This window comes from Maniola hyperantus, chromosome 16 (genome assembly GCF_902806685.2).
Source record: "Maniola hyperantus chromosome 16, iAphHyp1.2, whole genome shotgun sequence".
NCBI classification, from domain to species: domain Eukaryota; kingdom Metazoa; phylum Arthropoda; class Insecta; order Lepidoptera; family Nymphalidae; genus Maniola; species Maniola hyperantus.
The window spans coordinates 6,627,523-6,646,952 of NC_048551.1; the positions used below are offsets into that span (position 1 = coordinate 6,627,523).

Sequence of the window (19,430 nt, forward strand, 5' to 3'; positions counted from 1 at the left end):
AACACTGTACATTGTATTTTCTAACTGTACCGCGTACTGTACAAACCTAAAATTTTGGTTTTTGGTGTAGAAATTTGACGCCAAACCGAATATTGAATTAGAAATTCAATGTAATTATTTATCAGAGGGGCTCCCGCCTCGCATATTACCTATATGAGCTGAAATGAGAGACAAAATAAAACTAATTGTATTCTATTCTATACTCCACAAGTCTGCAAAATATAAAAGTCTAGGTAGGTATAGTACCTAAAGTTCCCATAAACCAATTTGTAGTAAGTAGTAAGTTAGCAAAATAATCTGTATTTTTGTTTTTGTGTAATGAATTTTTGTACAATGTACCCGTTAGTACATAAGTACTACATATTTCAATGATAATAAAGTAGGTATTTCTATAATGTCCGTGAAAATCAATTTTCGCAATTGGCTCCTTACCTACAATGTTATACGTTTGAAGTACCATTCCTTGCGTCAAACCAATGTTCAACGTTGAATACCGACGTAGAAGGCGTCAAACACTATTTCTGGCGCGAGCGTCAGCAAGTCAGGTGTTTATTGAATGAACGACGGCTAATTTAGCTCAAACACTGCAGCGGTAGGTACAGGCAGGTAGGTAAACAATGCCTAGCCTAGCATTTCAAATCATCGTCAAATTTTCCATCATGTTCCAATTTTTTATGAGTAGTAAGTAGTTGGTTCATTTAATTACACGCCGAAACACAAACACCCGTTTGTTTTAATTTCTGTCTATTGGTCTGTCTGTCCTTTTGTCCATATCTTTTGGACTTTCGCAAGCAAGAGGACTATGCAAGGCTTTCCTGGAAAAACAGATTGCCTACAGTAGTTTTAGGATTTTAAAATAAAACCTAAATTTCACGCCGATGAATTGACGAGCAATTTATTTATAGACAGGTCTAAATAGAAACTGACAACACCCAGCGGCCAGTACAAAACCTTGCTTGGACCTACAAAGTTAAAATTGTGTGCTGAGGTTCCCTTTATATTTCAGACTAGCTGATCCCCGCGGCTTCACCCGCGATTTTAAAGATCCCGTATAGCCTATGTCACTCAGGAATAATGTAGCTTTCTACTGGTGAAAGAATTTTTAAAATCGGTTCAGTAGTTCCAAAGATTACCCCCTACAAACAAACTTAACGACATTACCTCTTTATAATATTAGTATAGATATAAGACAATGAATAAGGCCGGATTTTTCGAAACATTCACGGCAGAAAAGCCGCGAGCGGTAACTAGTAGGTTCTTAAAAAAATTTATGGTCTGTTTCGCAGATAATTATTCCAAGTTTATGAAAAGGTAATGTTTATGAGCTCGGTCTGTGGGATGCATGATTGAACAAGGCGATGACGCAAGTATGTACTTCATCAAATAGTTAGGTGCTACTTAACTACCTAATTATCGATTTAATTTCATCATTTTTTATCTACAGTAGGTATATTAATGGAACAGGAAGCTTCCATGACACTTGCAATAGCTGTAATCAACGTTTAGGTACGGTACGGTAAGTACTTTTGAGGTACGGAACCCTAAATATAAGTTGTAGCTAATCAATAGATAATATTATAATTAATCTAATAATTTTGTTACTTAAGACTAGAGTCAATCCCAATCCAATCCATCAGCCTGTTTGCGTCCACTGCTGGACATAGGCCTTTCCAAGAGCGCGCCAAATTGGCGCTACTCATTAGAAGTAGTGCCCATACTGACCACGCTGGGCAGGCGGGTTGGTCAGCGCAGGGCTGTAGGCTATTTCGCACCAGTGACGCTGCTGCCCGTCTCTGGTCTGTGTTATTTAAAGCCAAGCCATATGGAATGATTATCCCGCCATTCTTCGATCGTCATATCCTCGTCCGCTGATTCGCAGGGGGCACCACGTGCAGGTGAGGTTGACATTTGGGGTGCTAAGATGTTAGCGCACCCCCTTACCCCCCCTGACTAGAGTGACTGAAAATAAGGTAATGATATTTATGTCAATCATAATTAACATAAATATACTTAGGTACCTACTACGTACTACCTACGGGCAGAGATAATACTCGTATATTAACAAGTAAATTACTTGTAATATATTATCTCTGCTACGGGTGCCTACGGTATATATTTTCTAATCTCAGACACGATTTCAAGATCGATTTGAAAATAAAATTAATATATGTCAGTTATAGCAGGGGCAGGTTAAACATTTATGACACTAACTTTATTTATTGTGATCCAATCTCGATCGAGGATCGAGCCGACTTTTACGAGTATTTGCCGGAGTTCCTTCCCAACCTAAGTGATAGTGATAAGATCCAACTGCGATATTACCCGTATCTGTTTTATTTCGGAACAACTTCGATGGTAGTAGTATTCCGATGTCTAGTCTGAGACTAATTTGACAGGTAACACTTTCATTTTACTGAGTAGCTAGTAACTACATAAGACCAAACCTGTGGTAAATCAATGAAAAATAGGGCTACCTGCGTCAAATGTACTAACATTAGACGCCTGCCAGTGACGTCGAAGCTTCAACGTTTTGCTAGAAGGTCCCTAACTGTCGTGAACTGACGAAGTCTTGACTTGTTATAAGTTGGCATACATATGTTTTTCACTAGCTGATGCCCGCAACCTCATCAGCGTAAGTATAAGTTTTCAAAAGCCCGTGGAAACTCTTTGATTTTTTGGGATAAAAGAAGCCTGTCACTATTCAGATCTTCAACTATATCGATGCAAAAACCACACCGATCCATTGCTCCGTTGCGGCATGATTGAAGGATAAACCAACAAACAAAAACACTTTCGCATTTATAATATGGATCTCTCATCTTACAAGTTTTTAGGCTATACTACGGGAGCGCTTCTTTTCAGCAGCTAAGCTGCTGATTTTTAGCAGGATTTAATCAAGATGCTCGGGGGAATTTGGGCGTACGAATGGAAGCATTTTACCCATAGTTACCGTCGACGCTCTGACACAAAGTACGACTCTAATATGGCTACTAAATAGGCTAGGAGCCTAGACTTTAGACAGAATACAACAGCCTAGACTAGATTATAGCTATTAAATAAACTAGACGTTAGTAGCTAATGTGGGCACAGCTAAAGCTGTGGCCCAGCCTAATAGGAATTTTCAGACCCACTTTCGAGTTTTCAAATCATTTTCATGTGTATAGCGTTCAACAATATCTTATCGAACAATTTATAGTAAGTCCGAAGCATTTTTGTATCTATCTTCAAAATATCTAGAGGAAATGGCATCGAGAATTTTATCCTATTTTCGTTACTAGAGCGTTGTATTGATTTTGTTGTATAGGTACCACCTACCTATCAACTTCGGCTTCATTCAATTGTTATTATTATTTTGTGACGCATTCGAAAAGAAACACGAATTTCGTTTTAGTATCTGCCTACGCAATGTCGATCTCAATGTTCAATTCTGTACAAAAATAATTTCTAAAGCAGCCTGAGTAAGGAATATTTTATAGCTTTTGCTACATGTATAAAACACGTAAAACGATATGATTACACAAAATAACTCGACTATTAAGTATATTGCTTGCCTAAGCTTGAAAATGATTATGAAATACTTTAGCACATCACCGTTGAAATGTACTACTATACTTCTTTGTCTTCGAGTACCTTGGCGTGATTTAGCACATTGTTATTAGTTATGTTATGATAATGAATATGCTAATTTCTGAATATACCGATGGTTTCATTTTCGGAACAATTTATATCGTTATTATGCGACAAATGTAGAATTCCGGCATCGCGCAGCGGTGCCGTAAGCAAACAGCTTCACATTATTACCAAAAGGTATCAGAAATGTAAAAAAAAGATATGAGAAACATCTACTTATTAGTTCTGAAAGCGAAACCGTTCCGTTGGTACCGTTGTACCAACCTATACCGTTGGCATACCTATATTCAGAAATGAATGTTTTTGGAAATCAGTGAAACAGACACGTATGAAAAACTCCTCTCATGAAAAATACATATGAATTGTAGTCGTGCAAAAGGTCGAACTGGTATTTGTAATTGTAAAAAAGGGGCCATTCAATTAGGTAGCCAAAGTTGTGAAGCGAAAGATTTGACTGAACCAACAAATTTCAATCTAAATGCGTTTATTCAACCATACCCTTTCTAAAGGTCACACTCAGACGATCCTAATATTAAGTGAGTTTTTCTAAGTTTACGTATAACTATAATAAATAGGTAAGCTAAAAGCTTTTTATGAAAAGTTTTACAAAAAAGTTCCATAAAAGCTTTCATTTGAAAACTTTTTAAGAGGATCGCGTCCATACATTTTCCGTTAACTAAAATGATATGGATGAATGAAGTATCATCGTATAATTTAGTTTTATGAACAACTTTTCAATTATTTATGTTTAGAACTCATATTAAAGTACACGTAGATAGGATAGATTCCATTAATCCACACTTGGTCCGCGTGGTACACTATGGCCTAAACCATGTGGAAATTATTCTAATCTTCGTCAGGCGTGGTACCTAACTAGATCGCTCGATTACCGAAAACAATTTTTTATGTAAATACAGAGCAAATGGTAGGTTCTTTTTATATAAATAGTGAGCAAACGAGCAGGCGGGCCACCTGATGCTAAGTTTTACCGTCGCTGAACACTTGCAGCGCCAGAGCCAGAGGAACCGCCAATGCGTCACCGGCTATTCAGGAATTAATCGATCCTCCAGTTGAATAAACGCATGTTGAAATATTGTGGGAACCGTCGAAGAGGGTTGGTTTCACAATTCGCAAGTGCATGGAAAAGAGATCTGCCACAACGGGTGGTCGAAGTGGACGGCACCACGTTGTGAGGGTGAAATTACTTTCAGTGGTTTGCTTCTTGATTGTTAGCACAAATAGACGTCCGAGGAAGAGGCATAAAACACTTTGCAATACATTATACCAGTACACGTTTTACTAATTAAAGTTTCCTGACGTATTTGTTAGCATACCGCAGGCGTTTCGTGCATAGTGCTAATCGAAGAGTTCTTAGTCTTACCTATGACTTTAGCCACTCAACCTACTAGCGTCCTAGGATAATACAATGTACAATTGTACCTAGAGGAGTATCTATAGGTAAAGTACATCTTATTAGAACTTGGCTTTGACACACTAGCCGTGTCTTGTTTTTTTTATTCAGATAAAAGTTAGCCATTCACTGCAATATCACCTGGTAGTAAGTGACGATGCAGTCTAAGTTGGAAACGGGCTAACCTGGAAGGGGTATAGCAGTTTTTAATAAACCCATGCCCCTTTGGTATCATGCTACTTGGCATCGTACCGGAGCGCTAAATCGCTTGGTGGCACGGTTTTGCCGGTAGGGTGGGCACTAGCCACGGCCGAAGCCTCCCACCAGACCAGACCAGAAATTTAGAAATTATAAAATTCCAAATCCATTTTAGTGTTGTACCTAGGTAGCTTACCTTACCTAACTACAACACTAAAATAAATAAATGGGTAGGTTTTTTTGGTATAAGTAGCTGTACAGTATCTTTATAGATTAAGTACTTATATAAAAGTTACAAATAAAATAAAACCATAAAAATTCAGTTGAAGACGTAGGTAATGTTAAATGTTTTCATAACAACATACAACAACAACAGTCAACATAACATTACAAAATAATTATGTGTGAAAACAATTGATTTTTTATATAAATAAAATAAATGACGCGATAAACCTGCGCGTATTATGTAAGTTAATAAAATAATAATATAGGTATATATATAGGTAATAATTGTAGCGATGCGTACCCATTTGAATATTAATATTTTTGTCAATGGACATAATGATTACACGAGAATGATTGCGTGCTTTTAATAACTAGTAAACTCTATGTAAGTACTTCTTTAACTCGCGATCATCATTCTTAAATGATAGTTATTTTCAAATAACAGTTGAAGAAACCTCATTAAAACAATCTAAGCTTACCTTCGCTCATAAAATAGGGTATCCTAAACCTGCCCGACAGCACCCGGTCCCTCAGCGACTGCAGAGTAGAGCCGTCGAAGGGCAGGGCGCCACACACTAGCACGTACAACACAACCCCCAGGCTCTGAAAGAAAAACATGCCGTGAAAACCTCTAAAGACGTTGTACGGGAGCTGTGTTCTGGGCTCGGCTGTAACAACAGGAAGATCTTCCTCCGAGGTGTCATGCTCGGTCCCAGCTGATCCAACTCTTATATCTTGGAACTTGTGTATATAATAGGCTTCTGGGTTTAACATTTCTTTAGCGTGATTCAGGCTTCATAATGAGTGGTTCGTATTCGTTCGCGTGATTGTCGTGTGAGAGACGTCATCTAGTGTCAACGTGTGGCGACTGGTGGCGACCAACCAACACAACGTAAAATCTTATAGATTTTTACATTAGACTGCAAGCAGCTGCAAAAGGCTGTACACTAGACAACCTCATATTTTGTTAATTGCATAACTTCGGTAACCAACCGAGATGAAAATATCATGAACACTAAGGCTGAGATCTCTATAGAGAGAGCATAATAGAGTACATTGAGTTTGATAGAAAGAGAGGCAGTAGGTATTAAATAATTCTAGGCCGCAGCGCTATGGGAGCTGAATTGCACTTTATTGCTTCGTACCAAGATTCGCTATTTATTTAAACGTCCATGCTAAGTGCAGTATTTTGGGAAGATTATATTTTTTACTTGGCCTGTTTTCTTTGAACTAAGTTTTTATAAAGCAATTACGATTTATTGAGCACAAGCACTTACGACTTATTGATCTTGTAGGAATAGATACATTACAAGTTACAACGGTATCATTCCAAAGGAAAGGTAAGGTGCTGCAGCTTGAAGTTATACCTACAGGTACAGCTTAGAATACAACCCCCTGGCTATGCAACTTGCAAGGGAAACTCACCGTGAAAACCTTCAATGCCGTGAAAGGATACAGAATTTTAGATAAGGCTAAATACGAACCATACACCTGGCAGATACTTGTGCATCTGTATGATTAGTACCTACCTACTTACCAGGTTACTATACTATAGGAACCTAGTTACCTACTTATATACGTATTTATAGGTCCCGCAAATTGCTATTGCGCTGAAACCGTGTCTCATTAACATCGAAATGACGTTATTTTGACGTCAGCTGAAATAAAAATATACCATCAGCTCAAAACTTCAGTCTAATGCTGACGTCACGAAAATGGCGGCCAATTTGCGGGGCTTATATCAAGAGATTTTTTGTAAAGATATTTATTTAGAAAGTTTCTACTTTACCTATAATTTACTTTAAAAGTTAAAAATAACGTTGAATCCTTTTGATATTTTTTTGATGTGCCTTATTGTCCACACCCACAGTTAGCGATTCATCATCATCATCATCATCATCAACCAATAGACGTCCACTGCTCAACATAGGTCACTTGTAGGGACTTCCACACGCCACGGTCTTGCGCCACCTAGATCCAGCGGCTCCCTGCGACTCGTCTGATGTCGTCCGTCCACCTAGTGGGGGGTCTTCAACACTGCAATAGCGATTAGTCCCGTTATACTCATTTAAACCATTTAATTTATTAAACTAGTTACATAAAACTAGTAAAATAATGTTATATTGTAATAATCCTATCTATGTAATAAAACTGAAAGGTTCAGGTTTTTCTTCAGAAAAAAATACAGAAGTCTCGTTAACCGTATAGGTACAGACTAACCTCGTTAATTTCTGTACTTTATTTCTTATTACATAAGAATTTCGTTCTCTCAGCTCTCCGGCAATGTTTAAAGGGCATAAATTATTTTGAAAGAAATTAAGCCAACTCATTACCAGCAAGCTGCGAGAATTTACATACATCGAAAAATCTCAAGCAAGATGTAAGGGCTAGCGCGCACCACAGTAAATTTCCGTACGGTTTTTTTTCGCAAAATCTGTGAACTATAGAACTACATAGAAGGGTGCGTACTGCGGAATTAATTCCGCACCGGAATTTAATAGATTTAAATTAAACTTTACGGATTTTAAAACGCACCGCAACTCGCCGCACCGCAGTGCGTGCTCTCTCTTACAGTAATTGAATGTGCTGGAAGAATGATTTTCATTTTGCCCAAGTACATAATTTGTGTAGGTACATACCTACCTACTTATTTTATTGTTTTATTTTTATGGCAATAAACCTAAGACAAAAAAGATGTTATTTTGCTTTGCAGAAGGATCTCCTTAAATGTGAATTAAAAATTCTTCAAAATAAAAATTATGTAAACCTGCGTCAAACCGTCCATCATACTCAGTAATTTACTGTTTAAAAATAACTTTTTCACTATAGGATGTATTAAAATTTGCTACGACGTCCTTAGCCTTATTATTATTATGATTTTGTATCTTTCATAGTTTTAAATATAAGTAGCTAAATGAAATGTTGACGTCAAAGCATCTAGGCTCCCTATAACAAAAACAAACGTGTGTAACATAGAAAACGACGCCGTCTTTTTATTAGAAGGTCTTACGTCACGTACATGACTCGTATAGTATACACAGAAGACATGCACAACCTTCGTGATATAAGTACGTGTAGAGGTACAATGGTGAATAGGGCATTGTGCTTTGCAGGGTCGAGGCGGGTCTTTCAAATCTTTGACAAAAGAGGAGCAAAGAATCAAAAGCTTAATTTGCTATAATCCGCTGAAACAAACAAATCTTCCGCCGCCCCACCACTGCTTAATATGCAGAAAAAGCCCGCCACCAAGCAAGCAATACGCACCGCCACCTGCATGCAGCACCACACAAATCCCTCAAAACACACTCGATGCACGTTCGCCCCGATACCGGAGCATCCACAGATGTAGATCTTGCATATTGCACCGATGCATATCGCATGCTGCATGTTGCACATCATACAGATTTATTTCAGCAAATTAAGCTTTTGGTTCCTTGTATATATATCATGGACTTCTGCAAAGTAACGCCTGCTTCTTTACAACATTTAAAATAGGAGCAATAACGTACCCATATGTCAATTTCAGGGCCGGTGTACCGCTTCCCCTCGAAGACTTCGGGCGCGGCGTAGGGCGGCGACCCGCACCACGTGGCGAGGAGCTCCCCCGTCGCGTAGTAGTTGCTAAACCCGAAGTCTGCGATTTTGATATTCATGTTCGCGTCCAGTAACAAGTTCTCCGCCTAAATGGGAAAAGTTCATCGGTTTAACACTTCGCCAAATTCCCACACACGTGCTCTGATTCGATATTATACGAACCGCTAATAACACCTACTTCTGTTAAGATGTTCGATAAGTTATCTTAATTTAGGATTAATTCACGCTACATCGTGTACAAGTCGAACTGCCGTCGGTTGTCAACAGAACTCAGAATTATTTCGAAGAAGCCCATAAAGTACGGGCGCGGTTGGTTTATAAAAGTTTAGTATTAATCCACTCTTATTGTCATGAAATAATGCTCATAAAATTATCATTATAGGTACCCAAACGCTTCTCATTGTTAAAGATTTCTATCAGCTTTTGAATAATCCGTATCTAAATAAGTGGGTATCCAAATCTTATGTGTTCATTGAATTCCTCGTCCCGACGTAATCGGGGACAGCTATTGGCTTCCTTCGTCACATCGATATTCGGTCTTGTTACTCCTAATAGGACACACCCGTAAGAATATATTGTGAATATTTATAGCTATTTTAATATGTACATACCAATTAAATTATTATGTATAAAAGTTTAGAAAATGTTTGGTTCCTTAGAATAATAACACGCCGTTTAGTTCTTTGGCGAATCACATCGTTTCGAACTTTATTCCTAAAGAAATCTAGAGCATAGATAGCTCTTTCCATAGCTGGCTGAGCGACTTGTAGTTTGTGGCCTAGCCTCACTGTTATGTGTCTCATTACTGGTAGGACGCACTGATCGAAGACTTTTGTCTTAGGATATACATAGACTTATTTTTGAAGCAGTGATGGGCACCCATGACTCCCATGACATGATCGATCCCGGGCACGCATGACGCACCTCTAACTTTTCGCAGTTATGTGCGATTTAAACAATTATTCCAAACCCTTTTATTCTGAGAGGAGACCCGCACTATAGTGAGCCGGCGATGGGTTGATGATGATGATGATATTAAGCTTTGATTCCCATTTTCCGTTTTACATTGTGGGTTAGTGCATCAATGATAAAACGCAGTTACAATAGGTATCATGGGACGCAGCTGCTAGAGGCTCATTTTTCAGTAGATATACTTATCTATGGAAAATGCCAAAGACGTCAGAAGGAAAACTCCGCCGCATCGCGCGTCAGCAGAGGCCACGTCAGCTGTTGGCGTCATTAACGTTTCAGCGGCGCGCCCAATGCGGCTGAATATTGCATTCGCATTTTCAGTAGTGAAAAATTCATTGTGCGCCGCTTGCACATTTTACTAAAAAAATGTTTAACTTGCCAATTTGCAATTGCCAGTCTGTTCAATCGACGAGTATAGCGGGTACCTATTTTACGTATTGACAGGTTTGTATTGGAAATCTGTCAAAATGTCAAGTTTATATGCGGGATCTTAGCGGGATACAAAAATATGCTCTAGTATAACGCAAACACATTTTGCTATGGTATCTACGTAACAGATGGTATATGATATGTTCTATACAAACCTTAAGGTCTCTATGTACAATCCGCCTTTCGTGACAATATTCAACGGCGGATAGGATTTGCCAGAACTTTCGGCGAGCCGCCTGCTCCGCCATCCGGCCGTACCTAGCGATATAATCTGAAACAAAAGGAAATGTCGTTTAGCAACCAACGTCAAACAATAATATTTTAATCGATTGAGTTCAGTGATATAATATTTCAATGATTAATTTCAACTGCATAGTAAATTTCTTAGGTGTTGAATTTTTTCACATTTAAGTAGATCATCATCATCATGATCAACCCATAACCGGTCCACTACTGAGCACAAGTCCACTACACTGTCCCTCCACCTTCACCACCTTCACCACGTCACCTTTAAGAACATTAAGGAGGACTCTCAGACATGCAGGTTTCCTCTCTATTTCTTTAGCCGTTAAAGAAACTGATATTTAATTGCTTAAAACGCACATAACATTTAGATACAATGGTTTGATAATCAATAATTCGCACTGCCCTTCTCGTATCCCTAAAAATCTTTAAAATAGGTTTGCAATGCACGGTAATCGGCACACCACTGGATTTTCGGGTTAGGATCTATCTGTACGTATACAAAGCTAGTGCCTGAATCGGGCAGTGCCTGATGCTAGAAAGTGCCACACTCGTGCCTAGTTCTGATGTAAATGTAGAGAAATAATACAATTCAGGCACGAGTGACCCTCGACACAGTGCTCGCAGAAGCGTAAATCATGTCATAAACACAGATCTCAAAATATTGAATCGAATTATATCTAACCAACCTAATCGGATAAACCGCTTTTTCTGAGTCGAAAAGCGCGCGACGAAATGTAAGTAAATAAATATTTACGAAACACATTATACTTAGTTGGTACTGGTGATCTTTGTGGTTTTTTTTGGCCCTTCAAATTCAAAGCCCTTTGTAGGTACCCGTGTTGAGTGTTCTAATTTAACCAGTCATGATTAACATTTTTTTAAAGTTAAATTTATCTCCTATACATATTTTATTTCAGATACAGAGTAATTTTTTTAAAAGTTTAACGGTCTTTGGTATCATTTCCATTTATCACTTCATCATTGCATTAACATAGTTAAGTTTTTAATGTTTTTTCTCTCTATGCTAAATTTACCTAGATATAACTTAGAAGTAATTATTAATTTATAAAGTCTATTAAATTATAGGTTTAATATTTTAGAGTTATATTTTTTTGTTGGCAAGACCGAACCGTAAACATAAGGTCAATGGAATTTGGTAGGTGTTTACTGAGCAGGTTTTGGGCGTTATCTTTATCCCAATTCCCGATTTCATTCCGAATGACATCAGCCGGCGCAGGTGTACGAGTAAATTATTCATTCGCTTCCTTCACTCAGAACTTAGACACCTTGTGTTGTGGAAATGTAGACGCTAACAAAAGGGAGGCAATATCAATGTAATCCAAACCAGCAAAATAAGTAGTGAGTAGTAAGTGAGTTTTAACCAAATATGCTTCGCCAAATTAAATACGTAACGTAAAAGCGACTAAACTGTTACTCAGAGCAACCTATCTTTACTAAATTATCATCCTTGCATTTTTCTACATAATTATAGGATTTTTTTAATCTACTTACCTACTTAATGACGCAAGTTTCAGTGGTTTTATAATAATTATATTTTACTGACACATTTTCGTCATATGAATATATTATAGATATTTAACGAGAAAGCCGTGCACGGGTAAATGATTTTATGAGACAGTCTGCTCGATTTGACGCTATGATTTGACGACAAGCAATAATTATATTCTTCACACAAATATAGATCCTAACTACGTATATACAGGAGGTCTATTTCGAGAGTTTCATCAATTTGCATAGCCGAGGCGCTGAATAACATTCAAAAGGGGTTATATTTTACATTTTCAAGTCCCATCTGGTATGACACAAAGAAAATTTAAATACTTACGTAAATGTTAAAAGTTCTCCATTCGATAGTTTGGTCTGGTTGGTAAAAAAATATGTTAAAAAATAGCTATAAGTACCTACCATTTAATGTTATCTTACTGATAGATGTTGCAACTCAGAAGTTTTTAGTAAGGATTATCATACTCTTTCTGATACTGCTTTCTGCGACTCGTTCTATGCAATTTTTTCCACTGAAGGGGCACTCCTTGGCCCTTGAGAGCCAATTCAGTCATTGGTTTGGCGAATCCAGAGAATTCAGAATGAAGTAGCTTATTTAGAATTTTATAAGACAAATCACTATTTAGTTGCCAAAAAAGTTCCTAGCATAGCTGTTTCCATAGCAAGTTGACTGCTGAAGTGCTGAGCGCCTTTGTGCCTGTAAACTGGGCTCTTTGTACATATTGTGTTCATGTTTCAGCGCCACAAGAGGGCCATAAGTTTTTAGCATTACTGATCAAAGATGATTGATTGTCTTGAGGAATTGTGGTATAACATCATCGGATAGACGTCCAAAGCTGGACATAAGTCTCTTGTAGGGACTTCCACACGCCGCGGTCTTTCGCCGCTTGAATCCAATCCAGCGGCTCCCTGCGACTTGTTTGATGTCGTTTGAGCACCCTGGGACCCCAACGTTTATCGGTTTTTCGAACTACATATGTACCTACACTACCTAGCCCATTGCCACTTCAGCTTCGCAACCCGTTGAGCTATGCATTGCCTAATTCTGAATCACTTTGCCTATGACATACCTACCGAGTACAGACTCATACTTAATAACTCATCATAGTGTTAAACTCTAGGTTCTAGCTATAATAATTCATTAGCAACGCACCGTCTTGTACGTACGGTACAAAATTCCATTCTTAATACCTACTGTAATTTCCGTCCATGGAATTCTGGAATTCTTTCGAAGAGAAAGATAAACATCGGTAGAGTGCGAGTCAGACTTGCATACGAAGGATTTCGTACAATCGAACAAGAAATAACACTTTTTATTTATTGTTTAATTTCCATGGCGTCCATTTTGAAATTGTTATTGAGGAAGTACCTGTTTATTGCTATAGGTAGATAGCGGTAGACACATTTTGTGAACATTTCAACTTTCTACCTATTACGGTTCACGAGATACAGCATGCTGACAGGCAGATGGACGGACGGACTGCAGGAAATAGGAATAGGGTCCCCGTTGGACCCAAACGCTTCGAGTACGGAACCCTAAAAATCCATTAAGATAACCGACGAGGCAATAACAAATTGATTTAACTTGTGACAGTCATCTATTGTTATTTTATACTTAAGTAATTACTATTTTATATACTTAGATGTTAGTGAACGGATAATGTAATTTTGTGCAATTTTTGCAATCGCCAAGTAGAACGCAATGAGTTCGAGTTGCGTAAATATTTGCCGTACATTACTAATTTGTAATTATGAGGAAATGGTTAACTAATTAAGTTAATTTTAAAAAATATCTAGCTAACTAGCTATTTCACACAACCAACCTCAGATTTGCCGAAAACCAACATACGAGTACCTACCATATCTACTTATGCCTATATTTGCAAGTAGCAGCGGAAATTATTGAAGTTGGCAACGGAGGCCTAAATGCATACTAATATTATAAATGCGATAGTCTGTCTGTACGCTAGCTTTTCACGGCCCATCCGTTCAACCGATTTTAATGAAATTTGGTACAGAGATAGCTTGCATCCCGGCGATGCATCCTATCTGTAAGGTGAGATATGTTGTGGCCGTATGGTAATAATTAAATGCGGCAACGGTGGAAGATGTTTACTGAGAGCCGGCTTATGATCTACTCTTCTTATGCGCTAACAATACCAATAAAGAAATCTTACATACTATTGTTTAATCTTATTGCTTAACTACCTAACCTACATAATTTAGCATCACCTCTCTTTCAATCCGATGTGCAGGCAACCTACTTCGATATATTGAGGAGTTGCATTTTTATGTTACAGCTAATATGAACATGCTACGTTTAAACTGACAATTCGTACATATTACAAAGGTACTTATAGTAGATACCGAATAAGCTAAGAAGTGTTCTGTGGTAGCACCCTAGGTCTTACAGATTTTTATATCTATAACTAACTGATGCCCGCGACTTCGTAAGCGTGGATTTAGATTTAAAAAATCCCGTGGGAACTCTTTGATTTCCTGGGATAAAAAGTATAGCCTATGTCACTCTCCAGGTCTTTAACTATACTCATGCAAAAAATCACGTCGATCCGTTGCTCTGTTGCCATGTGATTGAAGGACAAACCAACAAATAAATAAACCAACAAACAAACACACTTTCACATTTATAATATGGGTACTGATTATACATTATGTCGCTTTTGATGATTAAAAGATTATTGAGAAAATAACTACTTAGGTCAAAATAAATAATACCTACTTTAAAATAAATAAAATAGTGATAATTTTAAGCAAAAGCTATCTACCTACTTATAGATTATGTTCTATGCAAAACATAATATTACACTTTATTTGAGAAGGTAGCTACCTAGTTTCTACAGAATTCAGAATGCCTTATTCAAAGTTCTGTAGTAGGTAGTTAGTACTATATTTAATACAAGCTTCTAAGTTGAATCATTTATGTATCCAATACAGCTCAGCCCGCCTTTGCTTCATTGTGATCGTCTAATATTGAGACAAGAATTTTTTACCAAGCATTTTCTGAATCGAAGACCTATATACCTACTAAAATATTGAACTACACGTTATAACTAAGTAAAGTACACGCATTATATGTGTGCTTTTACTTTTAGTACATTCGCAAGAATAGTTAAGTAAAATACATACGTACAGTATACACTAACAATCTAAGGTCGTAACATAAATCCTCAAATGAATAAAATCTCATGCTGTCGGCAAATTATGACAGCTGTACGCAATACTAATTTACATATCACGGTTTCATGATATTTAATTAATAATTTAAACTAACTTAGGCTCGCGACTTCGTCCGCGTGGACTACATAAATGTCAAACCCTTATTTCTCCCCCTTAGGGGTTGAATTTTCAAAAATCCTTTCTTAGCGGATGCCTACGACGTCGTAACTCGTAATAGCTATCTGCATGCCAAATTTCAACCCGATCCGTCTACTAGTTTGAGCTGTGAGTTGATAGATCAGTCAGTCAGTCACCTTTTCCTTTTATAAATTAAGAAAATGAAATTCTCACAAAGAACGAATATTCGCGATGGGTTTCGGCTTTTCCATACTAAGCGAAATCGCTTCTCTAGTAAAGTAGATCTATCTCTATGTAACAAGGGATTTTCCCGGAAAACCAATTTAAAGTTGTGTTGGTTTTTACGTAGGTAGATAGGTATGTATTTTCTCAAATAGGGTTATGTAAGCTCGTTATGGTACCTTACTTTTCTAATATTTTCGTTTTTCGCGGTACCTACTTTCTTGGATACTTAAAAGTAGTTCTTCACGATTTCGTCTCGTATGCTTTTGACAAACTCTCCCTTGCTTATTTTTTTTGCGTCTACATAGTACAACATAATATTGAGAACTATATCTATTATCTATCCATCACTAGACAAAATTAAGATTAAGTACTTTTTTGTTTTTTTTTTCTTAAAGATCTCGGATTTTACTCTGCATGCAGCAGGAAGATTTTTCCTATGCTGTAATACCTACTTAAGTGCATCCAGTTTCAGTTGCATTAATTTTTCAATGCTCTTAGACACTTCAGTCTAGTTTCAATTTGTTCCTTGCTCGGAATGTTCCGGAAAGTTTCATTGTATGTGGCGACCACCTTCTCCACCCCCTGTCGCTGCAACCCCGTCAGACTGTGACGTCATTCCATGCCTGCTTACGTCATAGACAAAGCGGCAAAGGCGGTAAAGAACTTACGTCGTTTGGTGTCCTTATTCGGTGCCGAGGTTACTCGCTGTTGGTAACATATTGCATTTTGTATTAGACTTCTAGTTTAACTTTATACCAAGACGTTTTGCCATTCTTAAACAATACTTTTTCATGAAAATCTACATGGTGGTTTTTAAGTCTGTTTTGTCTAACTTTTGCGACAGTAAATATTATATTGGTGAATCAATTTGCTATAATCATGCTGTACCCACGGGTATATCTTTATATGTACATACGATTACACAGCGAATTTCAAGTAATAAATGACATATTATCTGTAAAAGGTATGTGCTGACTGCTGACTGTTGTTTGGATTACACCCACGAAGCTCCTACACGATCTGCAATTAGGTGAATGGGTGGTGCTGCGTATCATAACCGTTGTACCACCATATTATAAATAAAACTAGCGACCTGCCCCAGCTTCGCATGGGTAGCTTATTACAATTTTTGTATGGATCTCTAAGTCACTCGGGAATAATGTAACTTTCTAATGGTGAAAGAATTTTTGAAAACGGCCCAGTAGTTTTTGAGTTTATTCGTTACTAAACACTAACAACAAAACAAATTAAAAAGCTGAAATTATAAATGAAAATTGCTTACCAAAAATCTCTCCTTTACTGGCGTATTCTGATACTATGTAAATCATGTTTTTCGTTTCCATGACCTGTAAAGAATAGAGATGTTATTAATAAACTTGAACCGAAACTAGAAGCAAAAATAATGAGGAAATGTGGAGATCCTACCCCTGATCAAAAGACATATCTATACTCTATACTAATATAACAAAGAGGTAAAGTTTATATGTTTATATGTTTGTTTGTAGAGGGTAATCTCTAGAACTAAAGAACCGATTTTGAAATTTTTTTCACCAGTAGAAAGCTACATTATTTCTGACTAACATAGGCTATAGTTACTTTATTTTTTTTAAATAGAAATCCCTGCGGAAAATAAGTATAATAAGCTACCCGTGCGAAGCCGGGGCGGGTCGCTAGTATTATATAAACAACAAACGGATTGATGTATTTACATTTTTACTAACTAAGCTTAATTATTTATAGGCACCTCTGTACAGTCAAATTAGTTAACTTTGAACAAGATAAGCGAAACCTCTTAAAGTTATCTCAAAGGATAGGTCAGGCATATTTTGATCCAATTATAAAGTAATTTGGAACTGACAGCGAAATGTGCTTTGATGGCTTTGGCCCAGATGCTATCGAGAACGGGAAAAAATTCTAGTAATATATTATTAAAACCAGGAGAAAGCTTTTTGTATCAAAAATCGGGAGTTAACAGCGGAATTCCCTTGGAGAGATTAGGTCTTTTCGGCCAATTCTGTTATTATTATTTTTTTGTATATATGTATAGGCACCTGGAAAAGGGGACAACAAGGGGACAAAGGATAACAATCTAAAAAAAGTCCTGATTGAGATATCTACGCCCATCCCAAACCCTAAGACCTAGAAAGTAGAAATTTCACACAGAGATTGACAAGGAGTAGTGGAGACAAGCAATAAGGCCAGATTTAAAAAAAATCATACGGGACAGGGAATTTAGAAGATTTTTGCTAACTTTTAACTAATTAGATACCTACTTTAAATTTAAAAGATTGCATTGTACTGTAACTTGTTAGAGACTTTAAATTTAGAGGATTTATATTTTCGCTTTATGATTGCCTTATTTCCAAATTTTCTTACATTATTTCAGAAGGGCTGGCACATTTTGTTGTGCAAAGGGTCAGCCTGGCTGTCCAACGTGGAAATCCAGCCAGTATTCTTGGCACCATTCCACACGGGCATGTGTACAGTAATTCGATAAGACTAGCCAATTTAGGTACAGTACCTAACCCTAAGTAAGAAATCAATAAGCAAAACATTTAATATGTCCCAACTAGTATCTCTTATGCTACCTGCGCCGGTCCGGGAGAAGAAGAAGACGAAGAAGAAGCCGGTGGGCGGCAAGAAACTCGGCAATACGGTATTTGACAGCAGCTAGTCAAATCAGTAACTTTTTATCAAACGTCAAAACGCGCGCTTAGTACCTATGCGAGATGCTATGAAATACCGGTGTGTGACGTCACTATCATTTGACGTGCTTTTATTACGATAATTAAAAATGGTTATTACACTTAAAACCAACAATGGCCGTGGATTTTACGTATTTTGGAAGACCCCCTCTATTTAATAATTACTGAGAAATAATTTATTTTTCATGTAGTCAAATACCCAGTTATTCAATTTTGTCATTGTAATTGTAAATTTAATCTGCTTGAGCTTACAATGTGAAAAATCCATGATCATTTCAGTAACAGTTGGTAAAAAGTTACGAATTATAAATGTGTTTGTCAATTCGTACTACATCTTCTAGGCCGCGTCCGTGAACTACAGGCGCCGCGTAAAATTAAAAACATCTAAAAATATCTGTTGACTCACTGTATCAGTCTTTTCATGGTATCGGCGAAATACGAATATATGTAAATTGTAAACCCACATCACAACTATTTTGTTCCCACATTTACCTACACAGTAACAGAACGTTTTTATTCAGATGTTTTTATTATTTCAGGTTTTGTCAGGTGCCACACGTTGTATTAGGAAATAGTTGTTTTCCCTGACTTCGTCCGCGGTACGTATGTAATTTATACCCTATGTTACTTCTGTATATACCTATTACCTAGTAGCGTTTTAATGTTGAAATAATTATTCAAATCCGTATAATAGTTTCAAAGTTTGTCGATTATAAACAAACAAACAAATCTTTCTTATTTTTTAAATTAGGTATAAGTAGGTATATATGTACTTCTTCTTATTTTGCTCTATGGCTTTTATTAAGTAGGTATATTAAACGTTTGGCGTAGGTTTAGGTTTTGAAAATCGCGTAGGATCCATTTGCCTTGCCGGCATAAAAAGAAGCCTAAATCACTCCTTGCTTAGCAGGGAAACTTTAGCTGCTCTGTAGTAATTTCGCATCGACTTAAATCTT

The 19,430-nt window shown here is 37.2% G+C and overlaps 1 protein-coding gene across 1 annotated transcript in view; it reads right to left on the bottom strand.

Moving 5' to 3' along the window:
* The window catches only part of LOC117989383 (serine/threonine-protein kinase SIK3-like), a 64,668-nt gene that overhangs the window by 12,840 nt on the left and 32,398 nt on the right, over positions 1-19,430 (bottom strand). The window contains exons 3-6 of the mRNA XM_034976735.2: positions 17,052-17,115; positions 10,615-10,730; positions 8,974-9,144; positions 5,944-6,067 (exon numbers count right to left, since the gene is read on the bottom strand). Coding sequence (XP_034832626.1) covers positions 5,944-6,067; positions 8,974-9,144; positions 10,615-10,730; positions 17,052-17,115 — 475 coding nt within the window. The remainder of the gene's footprint in view (positions 1-5,943; positions 6,068-8,973; positions 9,145-10,614; positions 10,731-17,051; positions 17,116-19,430) is intronic.